A 24,189-nucleotide genomic window follows, 5' to 3' on the forward strand; every position below is an offset into this window, starting at 1 on the left:
CTAGCTAAGTCACCCTGTCCAAGAACTACTTCAAGTAAGTCAGTGTGGCCGCTGGGCTGGACATAGCTGACCGTTACCTCCTTCTCATTTGATACTTTCTGCATTCTGTCTTGCTCCTCTTCAATCAGCCACTTGTAACCGTCAGTCACTTCACTTGTCTGTCTAGGTGAAAATGGCCCTTCCTCTCCCTATCCCACTATACTCTTGACTGCCCAAACCTCCTTCCTTAACTTCCTGGACTATACTACTCACAGCATTATGGCTTATTTTTCTGTTACTAATCTTTCTCGCTCAACTGTAAGGTAGGTAGAGTTATTTGTTTTTGTACATTTTCTGGAAGGTTATTATGTTTACATGATAAATCCTTAAATGCAGCAAGTCTTTCATCAATAAACGGGGGGAGGGGTTGAAGAGGGCAAGAGAACAGACTACACCATTGTCTCAAGAGATTAATGCAAAGTGTGGTGATGCATAGCTATAATCCCAGGACAGAGGAGTCTCAAGCAGGAAGATTACTGTGAATTCCAGCCTAATCTGGGCTATTTAATATATTCAAGCTCAACACAGTGACACATAGTAAAACCTTCTCTTAAAACAAAAAGTAACAAATCAACATTCCAGTAACTCAATTTCATTGATATCAAAATAGTGAGTGAAAAATGCAGACTTTAATCTTTTCATTTGGTGGTATTTCTAGCCAAATAATAGACTAAAATCTCCAGGTAAAAGATAGAAAATTATATTCAAGAATTCCATCTTAAGTGCCTCTCAAACAGAGGGCACCTAAGTGCTTAGGAGGATAGTTCTCAATGTCTGGTACACGTTGAGATCAACTGTAGGGCTTTTCTAGCATACATCTGCCCCAGCACTGTCTGACTCAGTACAGTAAGCTGAAGTGGGTACGAATGTCATTATTCTTAAGCTCCATTCTGATAGCAGTAAAGCCATTACAACTACTGGCCTAGGAGATTTTAAAAATTAGTGTATATAATTAACCACCTGCTTTAACTACTCTGGTAGTGCCATTTCTGTAGGATTAAAATGTACAGAAATGCTAAACTATTTTTGCAATAAACTGACAGAAATTTCAATCTTGAAAAAGGTTTCTAAAATTGTCTATTGAAATGATCCCATGGAATTAAACATGAATACTATTCAACAGCAAAATTCATTTAATATATAATCTACAATTTCTTTTTTAAAAAGTCTAAAAGCTAACACTAGAGTAAAATAATACAATTATAAAACAATATTAGAAAATAGTTTCTAAGATATTCAGCATTTTAAAGACTTTCAAAACCTTCTGTAATACTTAAGAATCTTTCCCAAAACACCGCATCTTAACAAAATAAACAACTGACCCCAGTGATTCTTTGTGTTAGAATGATTACCAGACACATCTAAAATACACACAGGTTCAAATAAGTAACACTGTAGTATTAAAAAATGATAAGAGAGAACATTCAGTCTTTAAACTTTCTTCACACGTAATTCTGGAAGAGCAAACGATAACTAAAGCCACATCAACTTAAAATAATTTTAGATATGCAGGTAATGCAAATAAAAAAAACCAATCCTACCTATTCCATATTGCAATTATATGAAATAATACTGAAAATAATAGATTTGGAAGCTTTCAGAATGCTAATTACCAAGTTGGCTATTGTATTGCATGTTCTGGAGGGCGAGGGAGGAGAACCTTGGGTATGAGGATACCTCAGGTTAGTTACACAGAAGTCCTAGGCAGTCTGGGCTATGAAGTAAGACTATCTCAAAATTTAAAAAGATAAATCAACAAAAAGACTATCATTACATTTGAGGAAACGGGACAATTTTTGCCCTCATATAACTATGACATCATCATAGTGATTTTTGGAATTATTTTTTAATCTTCTTGCCTCAACTTTCCAGAATGCTGTGATTACAGATATGTGCTACCATGCCCAGCTAACTATAGCACTTAAGAAAAATGTTCATTAGATGTTGCAGAATATTTGTTTAACTATGCAAAGATGTGCTGCATTTTTTTATGATGCAGAATAGTTGTTTAACTATGTAAAGATGCGTGGCTGTTTTACCTTGCCTAAGGCACCTGACTGGTCTAATAAAAAGCTGAACTGCCAATAGTGAGGGAGGAGGTATAGGATTTCTGGGCAAGAAGAGGAAATAGGAGGAGGAATTTAGGCTCGGGGAGGGGGAGGAAAGAAAGAAAAAGAGATGCCAGGGAGATGCCAGGGGCCAGACAGACACAGAGGAAGCAGGAAAGTAGGACATACAGAATGAAAGAAAGGTAAAAAGCCCCAAGGCCAAACAAAGATGAACAGAAACAGGTAAAATTAAGTTAAAAGAGCTAGTGGGACAAGCCTAAGCTAAAGCTGAGCATGCATAATAAGTCTCTATGTCTTTATCTGGGAGCTAGCTGGCTGCCCAAAGAAAATGCCAACTACAGTTAGATGCTTGGATTAATGAAGATGTGAATTAAATATCTCTCTACTTTGGCAACTTGTTAAAAAGGGTTGGCTCTTAATTTTCTTTAGTTTTGTTACATTCCAGTAAATTTTCATTGATCTTAAACCAGAATAGACTAGCTGACCATTTTATAACCTTACAAATTATATTCAAACTCAGTACGTTCATTTAATGGACACACAGATTTCTTAGGTAAATAATGAAATAGTAAGTTTATTATACAAAGGAGGCATTTGTTTACCGTCTCCAGCTAAGTCAGTCTCACTGGTGGCAATTTACTGTGAAAACGCTATGTGCTCTAAGAAATGGCATCACTACTTCAGTCTGGAAGAATTGGGTGTTTTTATCTTCTCATTTCTGAGACTTGGACCCAAACAGGGAATTATGACTAAAGAATTCAGTATTGGTAAACACATTGAATTTATTTCAGTGTAGTTTAAATCATGAAAACAAATAAGCGTAACTAATTCACGGCAGAAATGAGAAATAGTCACCACGACTTTTATCAGTACTATGGGAACTGACTCTCTGAGAGTTAAAATGCAGAGGTGAGGCAGTGAAATAAATTAATATGCGGGGATAGAGAGATGGGGAAAGTGGCAGCAGGTATCTGGATGGGTGTCACTCAATTCTCTACATCCACCTGGAATGGAAAGACCACTAGGAAGCTACAGCCAACAACCCAAAGGTGCAGTGTAGTTTATAGAATTGAAAAACCCATACCTATAGAAAACTCAAATATAAACTGGTAAATAAACTGATAACCAGAAAGTGTAGCTTATAATTGAAGTTAGGATAGTGATTCTATTTGTGTGTGTTCGTGTGTTGCTTTAGGCAAGCTACTCAAGTTTCTTGATTTTTCTATGTAATATATCAAATTTAGAAGCCAAGTGATTTCTAGTATGTATTTTATATCTAGAAAATTCTTTTTAGAACATTTATTTTAAAAAGTGCATAACCGATAAAAAGATAGGCTTATCAAAAATTTTCAAACTGTTATATATTCACTTCCAATAATCTACAAATCTAATAAAATATAAAATGAATCAAATTTCAAAACTGTCTTTTGACCACTTAAAAACACCAAATATCTATTTAAAAAAATATAGTCTCAACTCAAAACAAAAACTGATTAGACTATTGGTTTTCTCCAGAATACTGAGTTCATTCTAAATGAACAAAAATTTACATACATTTTTCTGGGTTTTAAGAGAAATACTCCTTTTGGCTTCATTAAAAAAGTTACCTCTAAAGGAATATATTAATAAATAGCACAATTCTTCCTTAGTATCTAAATTTTCATAGGTATAAATATGAAATTTTACCCCTCCAACAGTTTACCTACTGCTCCACAGGGTTTATAAACAGAAACGCTTTGAAGTTGATATTACTGTAGATTTTGCTTAAACAGTTAGAAGAGAACAACAATGAAAAACCCACAGGTCAGATTTTATCTCAGGAACAAAGAAGTCCAAAATGCAAAATAAAAATGGAATTAAGGCAGCTTGAACAGTGTCTACAACTTACCCACCCAAAATAGTGCTGCCACAGTGGACGTCACTCCTGGAAAGGCTGCTTACAGTAAAAGCCAAAAGTCAAAACGAGCACTGATGGATGCAAGGTCAGGTGCTTTTACTTCCAGGAGTGACAAATAATGTTCACACAGCTCAAATGAATGGGGATTAATATGAATATGCACCTTACCAGAGACGTTTATATTTACTACTAGGGATGTCTTAGCAATTCCATGTCCTCAAAGTCAATATAATTGTTGTAAAAAAATCAACTGTGGCTCGGAATATCCATTCACAGTTGACCTCAACAGTGTGTCTGACGTAGGAGACTGACTATCGGTGACAGGAAGGAGCATATGGTCTTCAGTTCCAAGTGGAAGCGCTAAGGGTAGAGTCATATCAGAAGGCTTCACATCTAGAGTTTCTGACAGAGGACTTCTTTGTGTGGGATCTTGTTCACTTAAAGCATGGTCATCTACACTGCAATCTGGAGTTTGATCTGTACCTGAAACGGAAGTCAGAAAGTACACTGCCTTTAACAATACAAAACACAACGATTGTCTGAGGGAGGCTAATCCACATACAGGTCCTAGAAATTACGCTGGGCCTCCACACCCATGTGCACCTGTTTCTCTCTCACCAATGTGTCTGATTTAGGCTTGCGCTGATACTACTAGTGTTGGGCATGTCTGGGCTTCAAGAGCAGGGTCAAGCACCAATGCCATTCATAAATAGATTTAACCATTCTAACCCTGGGTGAACCTTTTCTTATCTACCTTATTACATATCTGTCAAATTTCCTATTCTGCCCTGTGGTACCCATCCCTCTTATTCTTGTTTAACACTCTACTCAGTCATGCCTCAAATCCTTAACTAGGCTATGCATTCCTTGAGGGTAAATGCTCAGTTAGACTTCTCCAATTCCTCCCAAATGTAGAAGGGCAGTAAATAAATCTTTGTACACTGGATATTTTAATAAGCAGCTCATATTACTCTGTAGCTTCAAGTCTGTAGTACACCACTTATCGTTTATCTCCAGACGTGAGAAACTGTTTGACTAGACAAGTTTCCACACTGACTAGAGATGCAGTTTGTCTTCACTTTACTACTGCTTTCAGCGTCTGCTGCCAACCAAAACTGCGTGTGACTTCAGGAGCAGCACTAGATAGCCAACAGTGCACGATCTGTTTCATTAAGGTGCAATTCTATGTGTTCTTTAGTTTAACCAGTCAAAGAACAATCTGTGCTGTCTTGTCTTAGTGGCTCATCACAATGTCCTCTGCTTGGAATGAACCCATCCTGCCATCTCCATCCTCTGAATTCTTCTCTCTTCTTAAAGACGTCTATAAAAACAAGTCTTTTCTTTCCTAACAACCCTCCCCTTTTTTAAATACTGTCATTATGTAGCCCAAGTTGGCTCTGAACTTGCAGTCAGGCCGCTTTCCCTCAGCATCCTGAGTACTGGGACTATAGATAGGCCTGGGCTACCATGTCCAGGTTAAACTTAAGCCCATTCTAATGCTTCAGAAGAACTATCTTCTTTAGCACTTGTATTTACAATGTCTGACAATTTTAATTTAGTTAGATCTCTGATGTTACATCAAGGTTGTAAGCTCTTGTTCAACTCCATATGCCCTGCAGTTATGTGGACCCCGCAGGTATTAAATGGACCGTTGAACAGATTCACTGCAGTTTTAGATGTTTCTACCTCAATCCTTACAATGGTATTTATTAACATGTTTAGTTTTTTGGTGCTGGATGTTGCATAGGGCCTCATGCATGCTAGGTGAGCATTCTACACACCCACTATTATCATCTGCATGCTTGTGAGACTTTTCATCTTGGCAGAACGCCATGATAAGTACAGTGAGTCTCAGGCCTAACAGTCTGCAGGATGGCTTCCTATACTGACAGACCATTTTTGAGCTACCTATTTCCTCCCACTTTTCTAGGTTGATCTTCACGATGGCTCTTTTCTTCCTAACTACTGTCTGAATCACCCAGACTGCACTACTGAGAATAATGTTACTTAGCTTGTTAGATTTACTTTCATTTTTGAAACTACTCACAATCATGGTTTGTTCTGAGAAAGGGATGTCCATGTAGCTCACTTTGAACCACACTCTTCCTGCCTCTGTCTCCTAAGTTTTGTGTGTGATATGTGCCATATGCATTGTGGCAAGTCATATTTTTGAAGGAGGAAATAGCTGAAGTATTTTATTATTATTATTTTATATGTATGGGTGTTTTGCCTGCATGTATACCTGGTGCTTGTGGGGCCAGTAGAGGGCATCAGAGCCCAAGGAACAGGAGTTACAGACAGTTGTGAGCTGCCATGACAGTGCTGGGACTCTAACCTGGGTCCTCTGGAGGAGCAGCAGTGCTCTTAACTGCTGAGCCACCTCTCCAGACCCTGAAGGTTTTTGGTTTTGTTGTTGTTGTTGTTTATTTTAATGAAGTTCAATATTTCAAAAGAAGTGGAAAGAGGAATTTGCTGTAAATTATAAAGCTACTTTATATATATCTATCTATCTCTAAGTTTTCGTTGCTGTTTTATTTTCTAAAATTACTTCACTGGGTGTATGTATGTGTTTGTTAGTGTGTATATGTGTCTTCAGAGGACAGCTCTCAGGAAATTGTTCTTTCCTGTTATCTGTGGGATCTGGGAATAGAATTTAGGTTATTAGGCCTGAGCACAGGAGCCTCGAGTCCTGTTTTGTTGGGGATTTTTTTTTGTTTTATTTGTTTGCTTTTGGGGACAGGGTTTCGCTATGTGGCTCTAGCTGGCCAGCAACTAGATTTGTAGCCGAGCTGGCCTTGAATTTGAGATCTTTCTGCTTCAGCCTCCTGAGTACTAAGATTTGAAGTGTGAACCACCACATCTGCCTACACCTGGTTTTAAAGATACATCTAATTTACACTCTTAAATGCATATCTCAGCATGCTCAGGACCAGTGCCAATAGGGCAGTAAATGTTCTGCACATGCACTTACCAGAATGGACCTTTGTTTTGTGCTTCTTCAAATTTTTAATGTCTGTGTAAGAATTTCCACACAGTTCACAGATAAATGGTCGTTCTCCTGAAAAACAAGGTAAGAACTTTAAAAACTCAGTATTTTAAAAATTGCTAGCTGACACAAAACTATCAAAATGTTGATGAAAATAAAGCAAAAAAATATTTTAATCACTTGTTATGACAGTGAGATGAGAAATCCTATACACACAGATACACCTTTACTTCATAAAAAGTATAACCCAATTTCAGGAGAAATTAAGCATTCTCATTATCTGAAATTCTCAAAAATAATCTTTTTTATTGCTATCAGATACATATTGGATGCCATTTGTATGCTAAAACCTGGCTATAGAGCTAGGGAAAAGTATAATTATGACTTTTGTTCTCATACACCTCACAGATGAGGAAATCCTCTAAGAAAGACTGACAATATTCTACAATATAATTGTTTTAAAATAAGAACTGTTTAGGCTGGGACGTAGCTCAGAGGTAGACTGCAAGCATAGCATCTGCTAAGCTCTGAGTTTGCTCCCCAGCACTATGGGGCCGGGTGATGACTTAAGAACCATTTAATGCTTTACCCCAAAACCCAAGGACTATGAGAATACAGGAGCTGGCAGTGAATTTCCCAAGCCTGCCTATTCACATTACTTTGGATAAGATTTATGAAAACAGGTTGTGAAAAGAAATTGACAGTATATTCAAAGGGTAGTATTTTTCTTTCTTTTAATTTTTAATTTTCAATATTTTCTTCATACTATTTATATATTACATGTTATAATAAACATGTTTATATTATAATCTATTCTGAAAATTTGCATATAAGAACACCACTTTATAATTCTGATAGTTCCTTGGTATTATCTATTCATTTCTGATATATTTATTCAATTTAATCCAAGTGTTTTTGTTTGATGGATATCTGGCATATTTCTTAGAAAATGTACACAATTCTTAACCAAATTTAAATTATACTCTTAACAACTAAGAAAAGATAAAAGAAAGAAATGAACAAATAAAAACCTGATATGTATACATTAAAAACTTTTATCACGAAGTAATGACTAGATACTATATAGCCCACAATGGTTTCAATGCTAAGGTTTACATACAAAGGAATTAAGAGAGAACAAAAAATAATACGTTCTCCCTAAACACAGACCTGTATGGGATCGAAAGTGTTTGTTGAGCTCTCCTGAGGAAATAAAACTTTTCCCACAAATACCACATATGTATGGTTTTTCACCTAGATGGAAAATAAAAGATAGCGAAGTGGTGTACTATACCAATATAATATTTATCAATCACAAGTGATCTAAAGTAATCTTTTAAAAATATCATCTATAGGAAAGCCTTCTACATTGTATCTTAGAGGCATTTTCAGTAATCCAATATAACAAACTATTATTTTATATTATCTGTCTAGCTTGATACTTTCCACATACTAAAACATTCCTTCTGCAAATGTCTCTTCTCTCCTAGAAGAGATCACCTGGACAATGTGTTTCTTAAGAGTAAGAGCATGTTAAGTTAAGCCACATTTCAAATCTCGCTTCTACTTTATTACTCAAGATGAACATGCACATTTAAGAAGATCATACTTAGCAATCCACCGTACAAGTGAAGGGTCACTGGGTTTCAGAGCTGTGACTTGCACTTAATGCATGTCTGTGTTGCAAAACTGAGAATGTCTATGCAAAGGAGGTAGCAAGCCACAAAACAAGTTTCCTACCCAACCCAACTCCCACTTACTTAACTCCCCTTTCACACGCCTATTCAAAGGAGATTTAAAAAAAAAAAAAAAAGGCTAATAAGGTTTTCTCTAGTCATAAAAAACATGTCTCAATTCAATTTATATATCTTCAGAATTATCCTGCTTTAATAAGTATAAGCTACAAGGTAAGTTTTCACCTACCTTGTATTATTCTAGAAAATGTCAGATTTTTAATCTAAGAGTTATGTGAAAATCATGAACACAACTTCAAAAACACCAATGCAGATATCTAACTAAGAAGTCTACAATCTACCTTTCGTAAGGAAACAATTCCCATTTCTTTTATCTACAACCTTACTATAGCCATCTCTGTATTATCTCTTACCTGTATGTTTTCGAGAATGAGTGATTAGAGAACTAGAGACAGCAAATGCCTTTCCGCAGGTGTCACACACATAAGGCTTTTCTCCAGTATGCCTACGGACATGATAGGTCAGTGTGCTGGCTTGGGCGAATCTCTGCCCACATCTATCACAAACATATGGCTTCTCTCCACTGTGCTTCCTATTAGTAAATATAGAGTAATATAACAGTAAGTAAAGTAATCTGGAGGTCAATGTATATATGAAGGATTTCTTACATAATTTTTCATGCAGCATTTTATTTCATCTTAACAGGCTAAGATTACACATTTAAATTCAATAGTTGTTTCTACGTAAAACCCTATCCCCTAACCCCCGCTCCAAAAAATTTTTTTTTAGGTATCAAAACAGTAGCAGAGAAAGAAGTTAAAAAAACTTCTGCTATCATCATTATATAGTTGTCTTGGAGTTTCTGCTGCTGTGATAAAGATCATAACCTAAAGCAACTTGGGGAGGAGAAAGTACATTTCAGCTTATATTTCCACATCATAATCCATCACTAAGGGAAGTCAGGGCAAGAACTGAATTAGAGGCTATGGAGGAGTGCTGCTTACTGGCTTGCTCACCATGGCTTGCTCAGCCTGCTTTCTTATACACCCAGGACCACCTGCCCATGTCTGGCACCAACCACAGTGAGCGGGGGCTTCTCAAATTAATCGTTAATCAAGGAAATGACCTATAGGCTTGCCTACAGGCAACCTGATGGAAGGAATGTTCTCAACCAAGATTCCCACTTCCTACATATGACAAAAACCAACTAATACAACAGTTATCACCAAACCCCAAATACAGCAATTATTTTGCCAGTCCCTTACTGGTCAAAAGTTCTTCCTCAAATTACTAGCACCTTCTCATCTACCTTCACACCCAGCTGACAGCTGCTTCATAGTTTACCGAGAAAAACTTAAATCAGAAGAAAATTTGGGGCCAGTGAGTTGGCTCAGTAGGTAAAGGTACCTGCTGCCACCTAAGTTTGATCACTCAGGTTGTCCTCTGGCCTCCACAGGCATGCCATCCATAGTACAAGTATACACAAACACACACAAAATAAACAAAAATGTAATTTAAAGAAGGAAAAGTTCCATATCATAGCACCCTACCTAGAGCATCTGTACATATATATCTTGTTCTCTTTCTGACTGTCACTTGAAGGTTCAAATGACAGTTCAAATTTGTTTTAGTTCAGCTAAAACAAATCCCCTAACTCCGGGTGTTAATAGTTTGAATCTACAATGCTCCCTAAAGGCCAAGTGCCAAAGGCGTGGTCCCCTTTAGGTGATGGAAACTAGGAGGTAGGGCCTTGTTAGAAGAACAACTAGGTCACTGAGATTACACCTTGGAAAACTATATCTTGTTCCAAGTCCCCTCGACAGCCTCTGCTTCTTGACTGCCATAAGATGAGCAGTGGACTCCACTGTGCCCTCTCTGTCATATTGGTTTGCCTTACCTAAGGCCCAGGCGCTATGCGGCCAATAGACCTTGGACTGAAACCTCTGGAACTATCTGCCAACATAGTTCTTTCCATCTTAGGGTAATTGCCTCAGATATTGTCTCAGTAACAGCTGGGTATATAGAAAAAAAGTAGTACCAGTGATGAGTTCACTGTGGTTGTATCTCACAATGTGGTCCAGGAGCTTTTAGAACTGACTTTAGGAGGAACTAGGGAAAGTTTAGAGATGCAGGTTAGAGAAGTTCTAGAAGATGCAAGCAGAGCTTAGTGGGTCATTCTGATGTAAATTCAGAAGACCATAATTCTGATAGAAATGTGGATAGGAGCCAGAAGTAGGAATGATGGACACATGGTGAAAACACTCCTGAGGCTGAGGCGGACACCTTAAAAAGTTGAGATCAACTGGAACACAGTTTTTAGAAAGGGGAGAGAGGGAGGAAGAATAACAGCAAATGAAAAATGACAATACAGACTGTGCTCATGAGTTACAGAAGGAAATAACGCCACCAGGAACTGAACTTGAGAACAATTTTGCATTCTGGCAAATAACTTGTTTACATTTTATCCATGCTCTGAGACTCTGAGCTGGGTTTAAAGACTTAATTATTCCAGTGGAAGACATTTCAAGGCTGCACAGTATACAGGTGTTATAAGCATTACTTGCTACTTTTAGCCAGATTTACAGTGAGTAAAAGCAAAGTGGAAATTTTGGAAAAACTTGGAGGTTTGGCTAGAAAAGAATTGCGGGTAAAGCTGGGCCAAGGAAGACACAGCTGAAGAACAGACGAGCACAGTGGGGACAAAGTCAAGGACTGGAGACAGCTCAGCTGGAGAGCACGTGTCCAGCACGTTGGGAGCCTAACTTTAATTCCTAGCACCACAAAACAGACAAATGATAATTCTAATCAATGGTATATTTTTGTAATCTCAGCTCTCAGGAGGGAGAAGTAGGGGGATTTGGGGCTAGAGACCAGCCTGGCTATACAGCAAGACTCTGTCTCCAAAAAAAAAAAAAGCCGGGCATAATGGTGCACACCTTTAATCCTAGCAGAGGCAGGTGGATCTCTGTGAGTTCAAAGCCAGCCTGGTCTACAGAGCCAGTTCCAGGACAGCCAGAGCTACATAGAGAAACCCTGTCTCGAAAAATCAAAAAAAAAAAAAAAAGGAAAAAATTGGCCAAATCTTACCCATCAAAAGCTATGGGGTATGAAAATGTCAATTCATTTGCTTGAGAATAAAGTACTAGGCACCCTGCCCACATAGCCCACTGTAGCCATGCTCCATACAGGCATTTGGAGTCTATTGTAGTCATGGTCCATTGGGCACAGCCACTAACTTCCCTTGGAAGACCACAGTGGAGCTATCACAGCAATCAGGAAGAAGAGGCAGAGGAGGATCTTGCAAGGGTGGCTAGGGCAAGACACAATCCCTAGAAGCTCCGGACTCAGTTATTTAAGTAGGTTTCAACACCAAAAATGTCACCTCCCCTAATTCTCTGATTAGGTCAGAGCCACTTCCTCAAACATCACCTCAACATTGTTGTACTGGGGACTCTGCCTTCCACAAATGAGCATTTGGGAGGTATTTCAGATCCAAACTATAATCTACCTCTAGCCCCAAATGTTCAAGCCCATCTCACATGAAAATGCATCCATCCATCTCTAAGTGTCAAAAGTCCAGGTCTAAAGTTTCCGAGACTTGGGGCAACTCTGAGTTGTGAGCATTTGTAAAAATCAAAACACGGTTTACATCAATTCCACGGTACAGTTCCCATTCCAAAGGAGAGGAATGAGGGAATGCAAGGAAGATGAAAGTAAGGTGATAACCTGGTAGGGCAAGCATCAAATGATCAGCATGGGGTAATGTGAGGCTTGCTCTGGGTACTCGTAAAAATGGACTCATTAGGTCACAATAATTAACTCACTTAAAGGTCAAACAACTCGTGTTTTTTGGTTTTTTTTTTTTTTTTTTTTTTTTTTTTTTTTTTTTTTTTTACCTTGCATGAATCTTGAGATTGCTAGAAGTTGCAAACTGTAAATTGCACACATCACATTTATAGGGTTTTTCCTCACCATGATGCATGCGACTGTGGAAGACCAGCTGGCATTTCTGAGCAAATCCTTTATCACATAGTTCACATTTGTATGGCCTTTCCCCTAAAAGATCAACAACGTTTGTATTAGGAAGGAAAAAAAATCCCGTTTAACTTGCTAAGGTCATAAACTTTCAAGGCTTTTAAGAGTGCCAATGGTACTGGTTTTGTTTCCAGAAAATGGTAACTTCTAAGTAGCCAAGGCAAATGCGAAGTCCTTCAGACTACTGAAAACACTAGGAGGAAAGAGATTAATCCTAACAGTGACAGGTGATCAGCAAGAAAAATGTATAAAACACAAACCTACGTGTACCAATGGATGCTCACACTTTGCCAGCAGGTCATGCAAAACAGATAACAGAGAAGCTGAGAGAGAATGATGTTCAAAAAACTAATGAAGTCTAGAAGCATGTAATGAGAAGTACTGGTAATATGTGAAAACTGGACTGAGTTTTAATAATTGTCTCTGTTAAATACTTTAAAAGCTAGAACCAAGCCAGGCCTAATGGTACAGCTCTATAATCCTAATTACTCTGGAGGCTGAGGCAGGAGGATTGCAAATCCAAGACTTACACAGCAAGTTCAAGGCTATCTTGAACAACTTAGCAAGACACAGTCTCAAAATAAAAAAAAGTCACATGGGGAAGGGGAAGGGCTATAGCTTAGTGGGGGAGTACTTGCAGGGAGTGCTTAAGGCCCAGGTTCAATACCCAGCTAGGGACAGGGGTTGGAACCAAGTTTACGCTTGTTATGAGAGAAAATGATGTAAGGACCTGATACACTAGAACTTAAAATGTCAATTATAACAAGGAGCTGTTAAATACTTGGTTACAATTACAAATAAGAGTTTAAGAGTCTAATGCTGAAACGTCTTACAAATAGAAGAATATGGCCAATTTTGTGGCAAGGCTGTCAATGCTGTATGTTCATATCATCTCTACTGGCTGGAGATACAACTTAGTATGGTGTGTGCTCAGGTGAGGTCCTGGGTTCAATCCCTAGTACCAAAATAGAACAGAAAAGAAAAAAACAAACCCATCGCACAGCAGTCTTACCTGTATGAGTCCTTACGTGGGTTTTCAGCTGGTTACACTGGGTAAAAGCCTTTCCACACAAGTGGCAGACATAGGGCTTGACTCCTTTATGTATTCTCATGTGCCTTCTCAAGCTGCTGGCTTCTGAAAACACCTTCCCGCATGTGTTACACATTGGCTTGGCCTTCGAATACCGCTGATCCAGCTCTTCTCCAGTGTTCTCCAGTTCATACGGACTCTTTACACTGGTTATATTAGACATGGAGTGTTCTTTCAGAGCACAGTGTGACTGTGACTTTCCACGTTTCCGTTTGACGGTAACAGTTTGCACAATATCTTGTGCTGGAAAAGTATTTTCCACAACTGAGGTCAACTCAAGTTCTGAATTATCATTTCCTTGGATGACTTGTTCAACCACAGGGGAGGACAATTTATTTGTATCTAGGAATAATTCAACAGATGCACTCTCTAAAACATCACTGGGATAGTGCACTGTTTTATTCTGCCCTGGTTTCTGGGAATTGAAAGCCTTTTTCTTCTTTTTACTTTGAGACGATTTCTTTGCCAATGAACGTTGTTTAGGATTTGCCTGAACTAAGTCTGTGGACACTTCTGATTTCTCCCGATTGTTATAATCTCGCAGAGTAAGAAGACAGGTCTGTTGATTCAATTCGATGTTTCCAGTAATACTAGATATTTCTGTAGAAGAGGGACTAGCAATAAAAGCAAAATCTTCCATCTTTATTTTACATTTAGTTACTACCTCTTCTACTTTGAGATAGTCAGCAGCCTGATGAATTTCTTTAACATTCCAACTGTAAGGAAACAAGGCTAGATGACAATATTCCAACCAAAAGGAAAAGTTGAAGCAACTGCACATATACTTGAATATCTTTTAAAGAAATAATGAAGCAGAATTCTGGAAAAATTTAAACTAAGTAACAAATTTATAAAATGTAATTTTACAGAATATTTGAGCAGGTATCTCCAATTTTATAGATACTAAAAAGATGAAAAGAATGCCTACTTATAGATGTTGATGAACCATTATGGAATAGCAAAATGTTAAATTTTCTGGCTGCTTAAAAAACAAGCAAAAAAAGACTTGTATTGAAAACTGGTTGTTGGGTGGCCAGCAAGCTGGCTCCACAGGTAGAAGCATTAGCTGAGCAAGCCTATAGAGCCAAGGAACCCACATAAGAGCGACGTACCTGGGATCTCAAGTGTTCCTACACCAAGGTGTGAGACAGACACAGAAACAAGACCCTGCCTCAACAAGAAAGAGAAACTAGTCCCCAGAACTGTCCTCTGATGTCCACATGTACACTGTGGTACACACATGTGCATGTGCACTCACAAATACACACACACAAATCTGTTTTGTTTCTTTGATGTCCACATGTACACTGTGGTACACACATGTACATGTGCACTCACAAACACACACACACACACACACACACACACACACACACACACACACACACACACATCTGTTTTGTTTCTTTTGAGACAGGGTCTCACTATGTAGTTTTGACTAACCTGAAACTCACTCTATAGACCAGGCTGGCCTCAAACTCATAGCATTCACCTGCCTCTGCCTCCTGAGTGCTGGGAATAAAGGCATGCACACCATGCCTTGCTATTTTTTTTTTTTTAATGTTGTTGACAATACACTGCTTCCTCCCATCTCCTCCAAGGTTTCTTCAGATATCAATCAAGTTTTCTGGATTGGCAACAGAGTTCAATGAAATATTTCCTACTTTCCTGTTCTGCACTCTGAGCTCCTTTTATCTATGCTTCTCAAACTTTACTGTCAATAGGAATCATGGAGGGGTCTTAATGAAGACTGAAAGACTAAATTCAGTCATCAATGATAGTGCCAGACAATCTGCAACTGTACTGCACTCCCTGCTAGGTCAATGTAGCTGGCCCATGGATTACAATTGGGAGGGACAAGAGTTCATAATGTGCTAACCTCTCTCTAGCTCAGCTTACTGTCAGAAAAGCTTATCATGTTAGCTTTGTATAGAAAGACAAGTCACACTGTTCAACATTCCAGTCATATTTACTATCCACCAAGAGTGGTACCAAGAGGAGTATTATTAGACATTTACAGTATAGAAAAGAGGTGATTGGTATATTTAGCACTGGATCCAGCATTCTATGAATTCACCAGGGTGAGGCAGCATCACTGGCTTAAAATTCCTAAGTTGTAAAAACAAGAGTTTAGTTGGTATTAATAAACCGCTAATAAGACTGAAGTGTGACATCTTGAGCTAATACAAGCATATAGATACACACAAGTAAACTTCCTGCTGGCCATTTTGCCAGGTGTTACTTGGTTCACTAACATAGCTCTCTTCTGTTTTCTTCCCTGTAAGTCAGAAATAGGTTCCAATTATAGTTGATAACATATAATAAAGACAATATTGTTACTGCTTTTTTAAGAGGGAATAAACTTTGAAGCAAAATAAAAATAACCAGAATATTGACTGTCTGGGATCTCCAAGACAATCTTGCATGTGTACTGCTCTCTACCGACTGCTGACCACCATCTAGTCACACCTTTGTCTCAGTGCCACTGAGTTGTACTTTTACCTCATTTACTATTCTCCTGGCTGTCTAAAACGTCTTTTATGACAATGATTTTCAACTCACTGTAGGCTAAAGAGCTGTATGGAATTTGGAAACCTATTCACCAGCCGAAAATATTTTATTCTCTGGGAAAATCCATTCAAATTTTTAAACTTACTACATATCAACTTCTGGTATATAGTGTGTCTGAGTCTCATCCCTAGATAAGAAAATATTATTCAAGATATTTTCTTATAGGCTCATTGTGAATAGATTTAGAATAGATCATGAATCTTTACAATTGAGTTAATTCTCTACATATATTAGAAAATGTATTCTCTAATACAAACTGTACTTTACAATGTATGTTACAGCATCACCACTGACAATAAACAATTCATTATATATATTTTCGTAGAATAAAAATAAAATCTGCTCTACCACTTAATACATTTAACTAAAATAAAGCTATTGGTCTCAAAGTATATTTGTGCTTTGTGTTCCATCAAATGAACCATCAAACAGATAACAGGGTGAAATAAACTCTAAAAATAACAAAACTAGCATTAAGTCACATACTAACTGTACAATGCCAAAACAATAATTTCCACAAACTATTCCGCAGCCTATAATCTCAATGAAGACACCAGATGAAGAAAAGCAATCATAGTTTTACTTGAAAAACTGATCTTCTTGGGGCTGAGGAGGTTAAGTGCTCTCACTGCTCTTAAAAAGGAGCACAGGTCAGTTCTCAGCACCTCCATCAGGTGGCTCAGGTTCCACGGGACCCAGTGCTCTTTCCTGGCCTCCAAGGGCATCCACACATGTATAACTACATGAAAAACATTAGTGAAGCGAGTCTTTGTTAAATGTGGTTTTCTTCACATGCATCAAGCTACAGTGCTTCCAAATTCATTTTTACCCTTTAAATAGTCACTGCAGATTATTTAATTAAGTATAAGAATTCTCAAGGGCTGTGGCTGGGGAAGTTCAGTGGGAGAATGCTTGTCTAGCATACATGAAGCACTGGGTTCAATCCTAATCAATACAAACACATGCACACATATTCTCTCTCACTCTCTCTCCCCCAAAAGAGCCAAAGAATTTAAGTAACTTGTTAGAACCAAGAAATAACCAAAGCAATCTAGCTCTTAAGATCACTTATTTTTTATTGTTGCTTCTTTCTTTCTTCCTTTCCTTCCTCCCTCCTTCCCTTTCTTTCTTCCTTCCAGAGAGAAAGAATGACATTCATTTTGGGGGGCTGGAGATGGCTCAGCAATTAAGAGCACTGGATGTTTTCCAGAGGGCCTGGGTTCCATTCCTAGCACCCATAGTGGCTCACTCCAGTTCCAGGGGACCCAACGCCCTCTTCTGGCTTCCATGGGCACCAGGCATGCAAGTGATGCACAGACATACACGCAGGCTAAACACCCATATACATGAAATAATATTTTTTAATGAGATACATTTTGTTAATTATGTGCACGTGTATGTGTTGGGAAAAATGTATATGAGTGCAGATGTCCACAGAAACTCAGATTCCTCTAGAGCCACCCTGAGTGCTGTGAACTTAACTGGAATCCTCTGCAAGAGCAGTTGAATGACAATAAATGAATGAATGAATGAATGGATGGATGGATGGAGGGAGGGAGGGAGGGAGGGAGGGAGGGAGGATGGACAGGTGGACTTGACTGCTCCTAGGTATGGTGGAGGAGAAGGTTTACTGTAGATAAAAGGGAGACATAGTCAGAGGCAGGGACATCTGTAGAGTCCAGAGTGAACATGAACCTGAGTTGGAGGTGGGGAGCTGCCAACCAAGAGGAGAAGCCTGGGTAAGATGAGAGGCAGAGGGGAGGTGAAAGGACTAGAAGGAAGGTAGCTATGATGGGGGAGAGGATGGAAGCAGGGAAGGTGTTCATTGGTGGGACCAAAGGATTAGTTCGGCTCTTAATAGCTCCCCAAAATGAATGTCTTTCTTTCTCTCTGGAAGGAAGGAGGGAAGGAAGGGAGAGAAGGAGGGAGGGAGAGAGGAAAGAAGCAACATAACAGAAAATTAATTTTGATGGCCAACAGGACATGAGATGGGAACAGAAAGTGTAAGGGGAAGAAGGCTTGGAACAAGGGCAGACATACAGAATCCAGTGAGGGAAGGTTGGAAGGGAGAAGAAGAAAAGGGGATCTCCTTCCATCTTTCCACGGGCACAAAAGTTGTAAAGGTCCTTTCTGTCTGATTGTCTAGGGGGTATAAGGGCCATTCTTGAGTACTAAGATGCACCAGTAATGTCGGGTTTGAGTTGGAGTTGCTTGAGGCCATCTCATCACTAATGGTGGCTAGTGAGTGAGGGTCTTGATGGCTAATAGGGAGGTCTCTGGGAAGGAGGGATTGTCACCCAAGTTCTGCCACCAAGAGGGAGACAGAATGGTCTGAGGAGAAAGCCGGGGACCTGTTGATGGGGTTTTTGGACTGTTAGGAACAGACACCAGATTTCAGCAGAAAAGCCTTGATAAGAAAAACGGAAAACCTCCAACCAAGCTGAACTGAATGGAATGTGCCTGGCAGCCATCTCAGGGAACATGCCACCCCACAAGACAGAGAAGGGACGTAGGACGATCAACAGTCATCACCTGATGTTTTGGGGAATGTTCAAGATGGCTAGTAAAGGGAAACTCACCAACTAGCCACTGTTGTATGAAGGCAGCATGTGCCAGATAGTCCAGAAAGTGCAAGAACTGAGTGGTGGTGGGTGGTCCTATAAACCAATCCGAGTTATGTTATCAATGAAGTGGGCGGCCTTGGAGTTGGCACAGAACATACCCAGACACCAAATTCTCAGCACAAAGGAGATTTTATTACTCCTGAGATTGGGGCAGGGCGGGGGGCGGGGGCTTCCTTTGGATGGGGTAAAGACATCAGCAGGCGTCTCTGCAGAGTGAGTTTTTAAGGAACAAAGGGAAGTCAGTGCTAGGGTGACTTGGTGAGTCCTGATTGGACAGGTCAGCCAGTGTAGACAAATAATGAACTTTGGTTGCTGGACCTTGGTGATCAGCCTCGGGAATGAGTTGGGCATAAGGAAGTGACCAAATAAGGGACTGGACCTTGGCGACTAGCTTGAGGAATGTAATCTAATGGTTTAGCAAGAGAGACAGAGGGGGGAAGGGCTTGGACCTGGTAGAGTCCAGCCCTGCTAAGTCAATTGCTAAATATTGTCCTTCCCATTTCAGCATAAATCGTTTAGACTTCAGGCTAGGTTCACACCAGTATTTAACTACTCACCGGGAAAGACACAGCAGGCACAGGCAGGCGCGCGCGCACACACACACACACACACACACACACACACACACACACACACAGGCGGAGGGTGGGGGAACTAAACACTTGTTCTTCTTTACATTGGCTCTTTGCATGAAGGCACAAAGGAATGTGCTTCCAGGATGTTCAAGTCAATTTAAGATTTTTTTCACAAATAGTGAATTAAGAAAGAGAAACCAGCTGGGTGATGGTGATGTGTGTCTTTAATCCCAGTACTGAGACTGAGGCTTGTATCTGTAATCCTAGCAGTCTGGGGACTGTATTTGAGGCCATCCTCAGTTACAGAGTTCGTTTCTGGTCAGTCTAAGCTACAGAAAGAGATCCTGTCTCCAAAAAAATAGAAAAGAAAAAGAAAACTGAAACTAAAAAGGTAAAATCTAAGGTAAAACCCTAAAAGGTAAAAATCAAAGAGTCTACCAAAATCCACTACTCTGAAGTTACTACTAATATTTACCATATTTATTTATTTATTTTTGGTTTTTCGAGACAGGGTTTCTCTGTGTAGCTTTGCGCCTTTCCTGGAGCTCACTTGGTAGCCCAGGCTGGCCTCGAACTCACAGAGATCCGCCTGGCTCTGCCTCCCAAGTGCTTATTTACCATATTTAAATAATTGTAGGAGATTAATTTATCTATCCTTATTACAATCAAGAGGCATCTTGATTCTAGCATGTATAAGAAGTATATTCCACAATAAGCTACAAGACACAAGGAAAGGATCTGAATTGTGTATATGCATACATCCATTAAGATGGTCTGGAAAAGATTATGTACGAAAACAGTGCTTATCAGTAGGTAGCAGAAGCTCATGATTTTTTCCCCTTTCTAATTTTCATTTAACAAATGTAGACCTAAACAGGGCAAAGAGTAAAGAAATAAAATATAAAGTAAACTAATGTTTGTTGCAAGGTGGGGGCTTCAAGTAAGTCTTCCCTTAATCTTTAAAATAACACCAATAGTTACTACTACTCACTTTTATGAGGAGATTAAGGCCCAGAGAGGCATTATTAATGGAGATACATGATCAGCCAGCCAGAGAGATACAATTCCAATGTCTATAATTTTTTCTTTCGGTAGTTCTGGCTGGCCTGGAATTCATAGAGATACACCTGCCTCTACATGCCAGGTTCTGGGATCAAAGGCCTGCACCACCATGACTGACCTGTAAATCTGTTCTATCAGTCAATAGTCTAAATGAAGGAAAGAAGGCAAGTATAATGTGACCAGATTTTGGTTTTGCCCTCTCTACCTCTTCTCCTACAACTAGGAATGTATCACTATTAGTCTAATTTTCATATAGAGGAAACAATATATCTCTACTCTGAGACTCTGAAAACCTACTTGCTATTGAAGGGGCAGCAGCAAGCATCTTTGGAGATAGCAGTATGTGTGCATTCATGTGCACATGGACATGCAGATGCACGTGTATTTGTGTGTGGAGGCCACAGCTGACTTGGTATCTTCCTTGGTGACTTTTCACCTTATTATGTGAGACAGGTGCTCTCACTGAATCTGAAGCTCACAGATTTTGCTGGGCAGGCTGGCTGGCTAGTGAGCTCCACCCCAGCAGCATCGGGATTACACAAATGCTTTTATACTGGTGCTAGGGATCCAAAATCAGGTTCTCACACTTGCATGGCAAGCACCTGACCACTGGAGGCGTCACTGGGGCCAGGAGTTAGAGTCTGAAGAGAAGCACAGTAAACCTCTGGCTTGACTGGAGCTTTGGGTAGGTTAACAACAGTAACAGACTTATTGTTACTCATATTCCCACAGTTACCTGCTAGAACCATGATCAGGAAGTGGTGCACATTGTTACAGGAGTTAGCAGTGGAAGACACTAGGACATGAGGTAGTTCTTTCAACACTACTCCAAAACCTCATAAGGAGCAAGGGGCAGAGTGAGGGAGAAGGCCCAAGGAACACCAAGACCAAAAGCAACGGGAAATTCAAATTCACTTAGAAGTCACTGTTTAAAACTTCACATTTGCAAAATTCAAATAGAGAGCTTTTTTTCCCCAAGTGAATAAGTACGTCTGACAGAATTCTTGATTTTAAGGGCTTTTTTTGTGGTTATCAAACATCTTTTCATCCTAAACAAAGCTATTGAAGCTACGTGCGTGTGTGTGTGTGTGTGTGTGTGTGTGTGTGTGTGTGTGTGTGTGTGTGTGATGTGTGTTGTGTATAGTATGTATATGTACAGATATATGTATATACATACACACACACACAAACACATGTGTATGCATATAATAGTGCATGTCAACACTGAGAATGAGTGTAGAGACTGAATGGGAAAAAAATATGAATCTATTTTAGCTCTGAAGACTGACTAGCTTTTATAACTGAGTAAAAACGTGTACTTTACCTGTCGAGATTTAAAGTTCCCGTATATATAAACTCCAACAGTTTCTGAAATCCGTCAGCCTTCACCTGACTCTGATCAAGAAAAACATTGTTCTCAGAAGTGCTTCTGTAGATCGCACCGAAATACTCACTAAAGGAGGCAAGCACATTCCTATGCGCCTTAAACTCGAACTCGCCAATCACGACGGTACAGTCGCAAAGAAATCCTGCTTCCCGCTGTTTGTTCAGTCTCTCTAAAAGGTGCTCACAGTGGTGTGAATACTGCATTTTGATATCAGAATGGAATTTTACCCTTGATCTAAAAGATAAAAAGAAACAGTGAATCAATAACCATCAGCTCTCATCCGATATCCACCCAAGCAGAGACGGGAGAGTGGAGAAGGGACAAGACTAAACAGGAAGAATGGAGTTCTCACTTCCCGCCCCCCCTGCCCCAAAGCCTCATCAAACACACATGGTGATTAAGTGCCTCTCTTTGTGTTACTGCACTAGGACACTAATGCAATAAATGAAGGAACCCAGTTTCATGAGTTGTAAGAAGGGTCTTAAAATCCTAAGCTTTTGTAGTTGACCCCTCAAACTTTCAAGCTCAGGAGGGATATTTATCTGGAGGTGCTTGAACAAACTAAGAACTGACTCCCTGAGGCAGCGGGGATAAGAACAGGACACGAGTTGGTTAAATTGCTCTCTGATCACTGAAACCTGGAGGCTTGGCCGGTGCGGCTCCTTCCCGGCGCTGGGCAGGTGCAAGGGGGCGGAAACGCCCCACCAGACGCGGCTTGTCAGAGCTTCCGTCACTCCCCAGGGGAGGACACACCCCTTGCCTGGCCGCTGCAAGCCGGGCAGCGGCGGAGTGACAGCCCCGGCCAGCCCGCCCGGCCTCCGCTGCCCTGCCCTCCTCCCAGCTCGCACTGCCGCCAGTTCCCACGGGCTGCAGCGCCGGCCACCGCCGACGCTGCCTCTCCCAGGACACCCTCCTCCAGCCCGAAGCGCGCTCGATCTCCAAGGCGCCAGGCCACGTCGGACCCCGGGATCCAAGAGCGGAGGACCGCAGGCCAGGCAGAGGGCGGCACTCACCGGTAGCCGCCCAAGGGAAACAGTTTCCTCACTCTCTCTCCGCCATCTTGGGAGGACGTCACCGCGACGCTCCGCCTCTCCCTTCCTCCTCCGCTGTAGCGTCACGTCCGGGTGTGTGGTCCAGCGTGGACACCGGCCATGGGACTGCAGAGGTCCGCCAGGGCGGGCGAGCTGGCTCCCGGAGGCCTAACTTCCCGGCATGCCCGGGGCGCCGGAACACACCTCAGGGCTCACTCACATCCTAGGCCAGATGCTCACCTTGTCAGCCCGCAGGCGTGGGCCCGGATGCTGGGCTGAGACCCCGCTCGAGTGCACAGCCGGCCTCTCCCGGAGCCGCGCGGCGCACTGCATGCTGGGAATTGTAGTTCTTTTCCTCTCCTGTCATCTTCTCTTCATTAGCGCCCCTCCAGTGGAGATTACGGCGCTGTGCACCCTGGCTCTTGCCCGTGGCGGCTGGGAGGGATGTGCTTCCTCTTTTGCATACCCGAAAGCTCTTGGGACCCCCAGAGTTCTGTTTGAGCCCGGCCACTGAAGCTCATCTTCCAGGATGCCCTTACCTGGTGACAGAAGGTGGAGATGCACGAAAGCAAAGCAAAGCAGCAGGGCACACTGGGCATGCGCAACATGAGAGGAAGGTGGGCTTTCTACCGGAAAAAGGTTTTCCTGCGCCTGAACCAGAACAATTTTGGCAGTTATTTACATCGAAGTCAGATTTCGTGCCGTAAAGGAAGAAGCGCAGAGTTATCGCTGCACTATACGAAAGTGCCAGAAAGTTTTGATGTGTTCGGGTAGATTCCTCCCTAGAACCTGCGGACGTTTCATAAATCTTAAAAACCACAACTTAAATGTTTGTTGCTGTCAAAAGTTATGTTTCTGGACCTTAAGGAATTTGCCCGGGACTTTATTTGAAAAGACAGTCTCAAAAAAGGAGACTTTCCCCCTACCGGAATCTTTTTGCATTATAACGTCTCTGTAAGAATTTGTGAATAAAACCACAGTCGTGCTTATAAGAATAACGTTGAGGCTACTTCTTTATTTTATATTTCTGAGTATAAATTTACTTTTAATTTCACCTTTTTGTCGAGCCCTTTTCGATATATAGTGAACTTGACACACAGATTAAGAATACAACATAGCCTGGCATGGA

At 40.5% G+C, this 24,189-nt stretch overlaps 1 protein-coding gene across 4 annotated transcripts; it reads right to left on the reverse strand.

Moving 5' to 3' along the window:
* Positions 1–512: 512 nt before the first annotated feature.
* On the reverse strand, positions 513–24,030 carry Mynn (myoneurin). Of its 4 annotated transcripts, none has more exons than XM_052730438.1 (8): positions 23,301–24,030; positions 21,967–22,263; positions 13,733–14,526; positions 12,582–12,741; positions 9,099–9,277; positions 8,162–8,245; positions 6,977–7,063; positions 513–4,488 (listed from the first exon to the last, which is right to left on the reverse strand). In XM_052730438.1, the coding sequence occupies exons 2-8, from the start codon at positions 22,230–22,232 to the stop codon at positions 4,229–4,231; spliced, it is 1,830 nt and encodes a 609-aa protein (XP_052586398.1). In that variant the 5' UTR covers positions 22,233–22,263; positions 23,301–24,030; the 3' UTR covers positions 513–4,228. The 4 variants fall into 4 exon arrangements, with proteins under 4 accessions (XP_052586398.1, XP_052586397.1, XP_052586399.1 ...); XM_052730437.1 differs by having other exon boundaries at positions 23,043–24,030; XM_052730439.1 differs by lacking the exon at positions 8,162–8,245 and having other exon boundaries at positions 23,043–24,030.
* Between the last annotated feature and the right edge of the window lie 159 nt (positions 24,031–24,189).

The sequence above is a fragment of the Peromyscus californicus genome, unplaced genomic scaffold (genome assembly GCF_007827085.1).
Source record: "Peromyscus californicus insignis strain IS unplaced genomic scaffold, ASM782708v3 Scaffold_9__1_contigs__length_137607984, whole genome shotgun sequence".
NCBI lineage: Eukaryota > Metazoa > Chordata > Mammalia > Rodentia > Cricetidae > Peromyscus > Peromyscus californicus.

Bases quoted from the DNA above. Each gene is read 5' to 3' on its own strand.
- Mynn (XM_052730438.1), bottom strand. From the start codon at position 22,232: ATGCAGTATTCACACCACTGTGAGCACCTTTTAGAGAGACTGAACAAA. The intron at 9,278-12,581 runs GTAAAAAAAAAA...ATTTACTAATAG, and splicing joins AATCTCAAGATTCATGCAAG to GAAGCACAGTGGAGAGAAGC. The intron at 8,246-9,098 runs GTAAGAGATAAT...TTTTCCATCTAG, and splicing joins TCATTCTCGAAAACATACAG to GTGAAAAACCATACATATGT.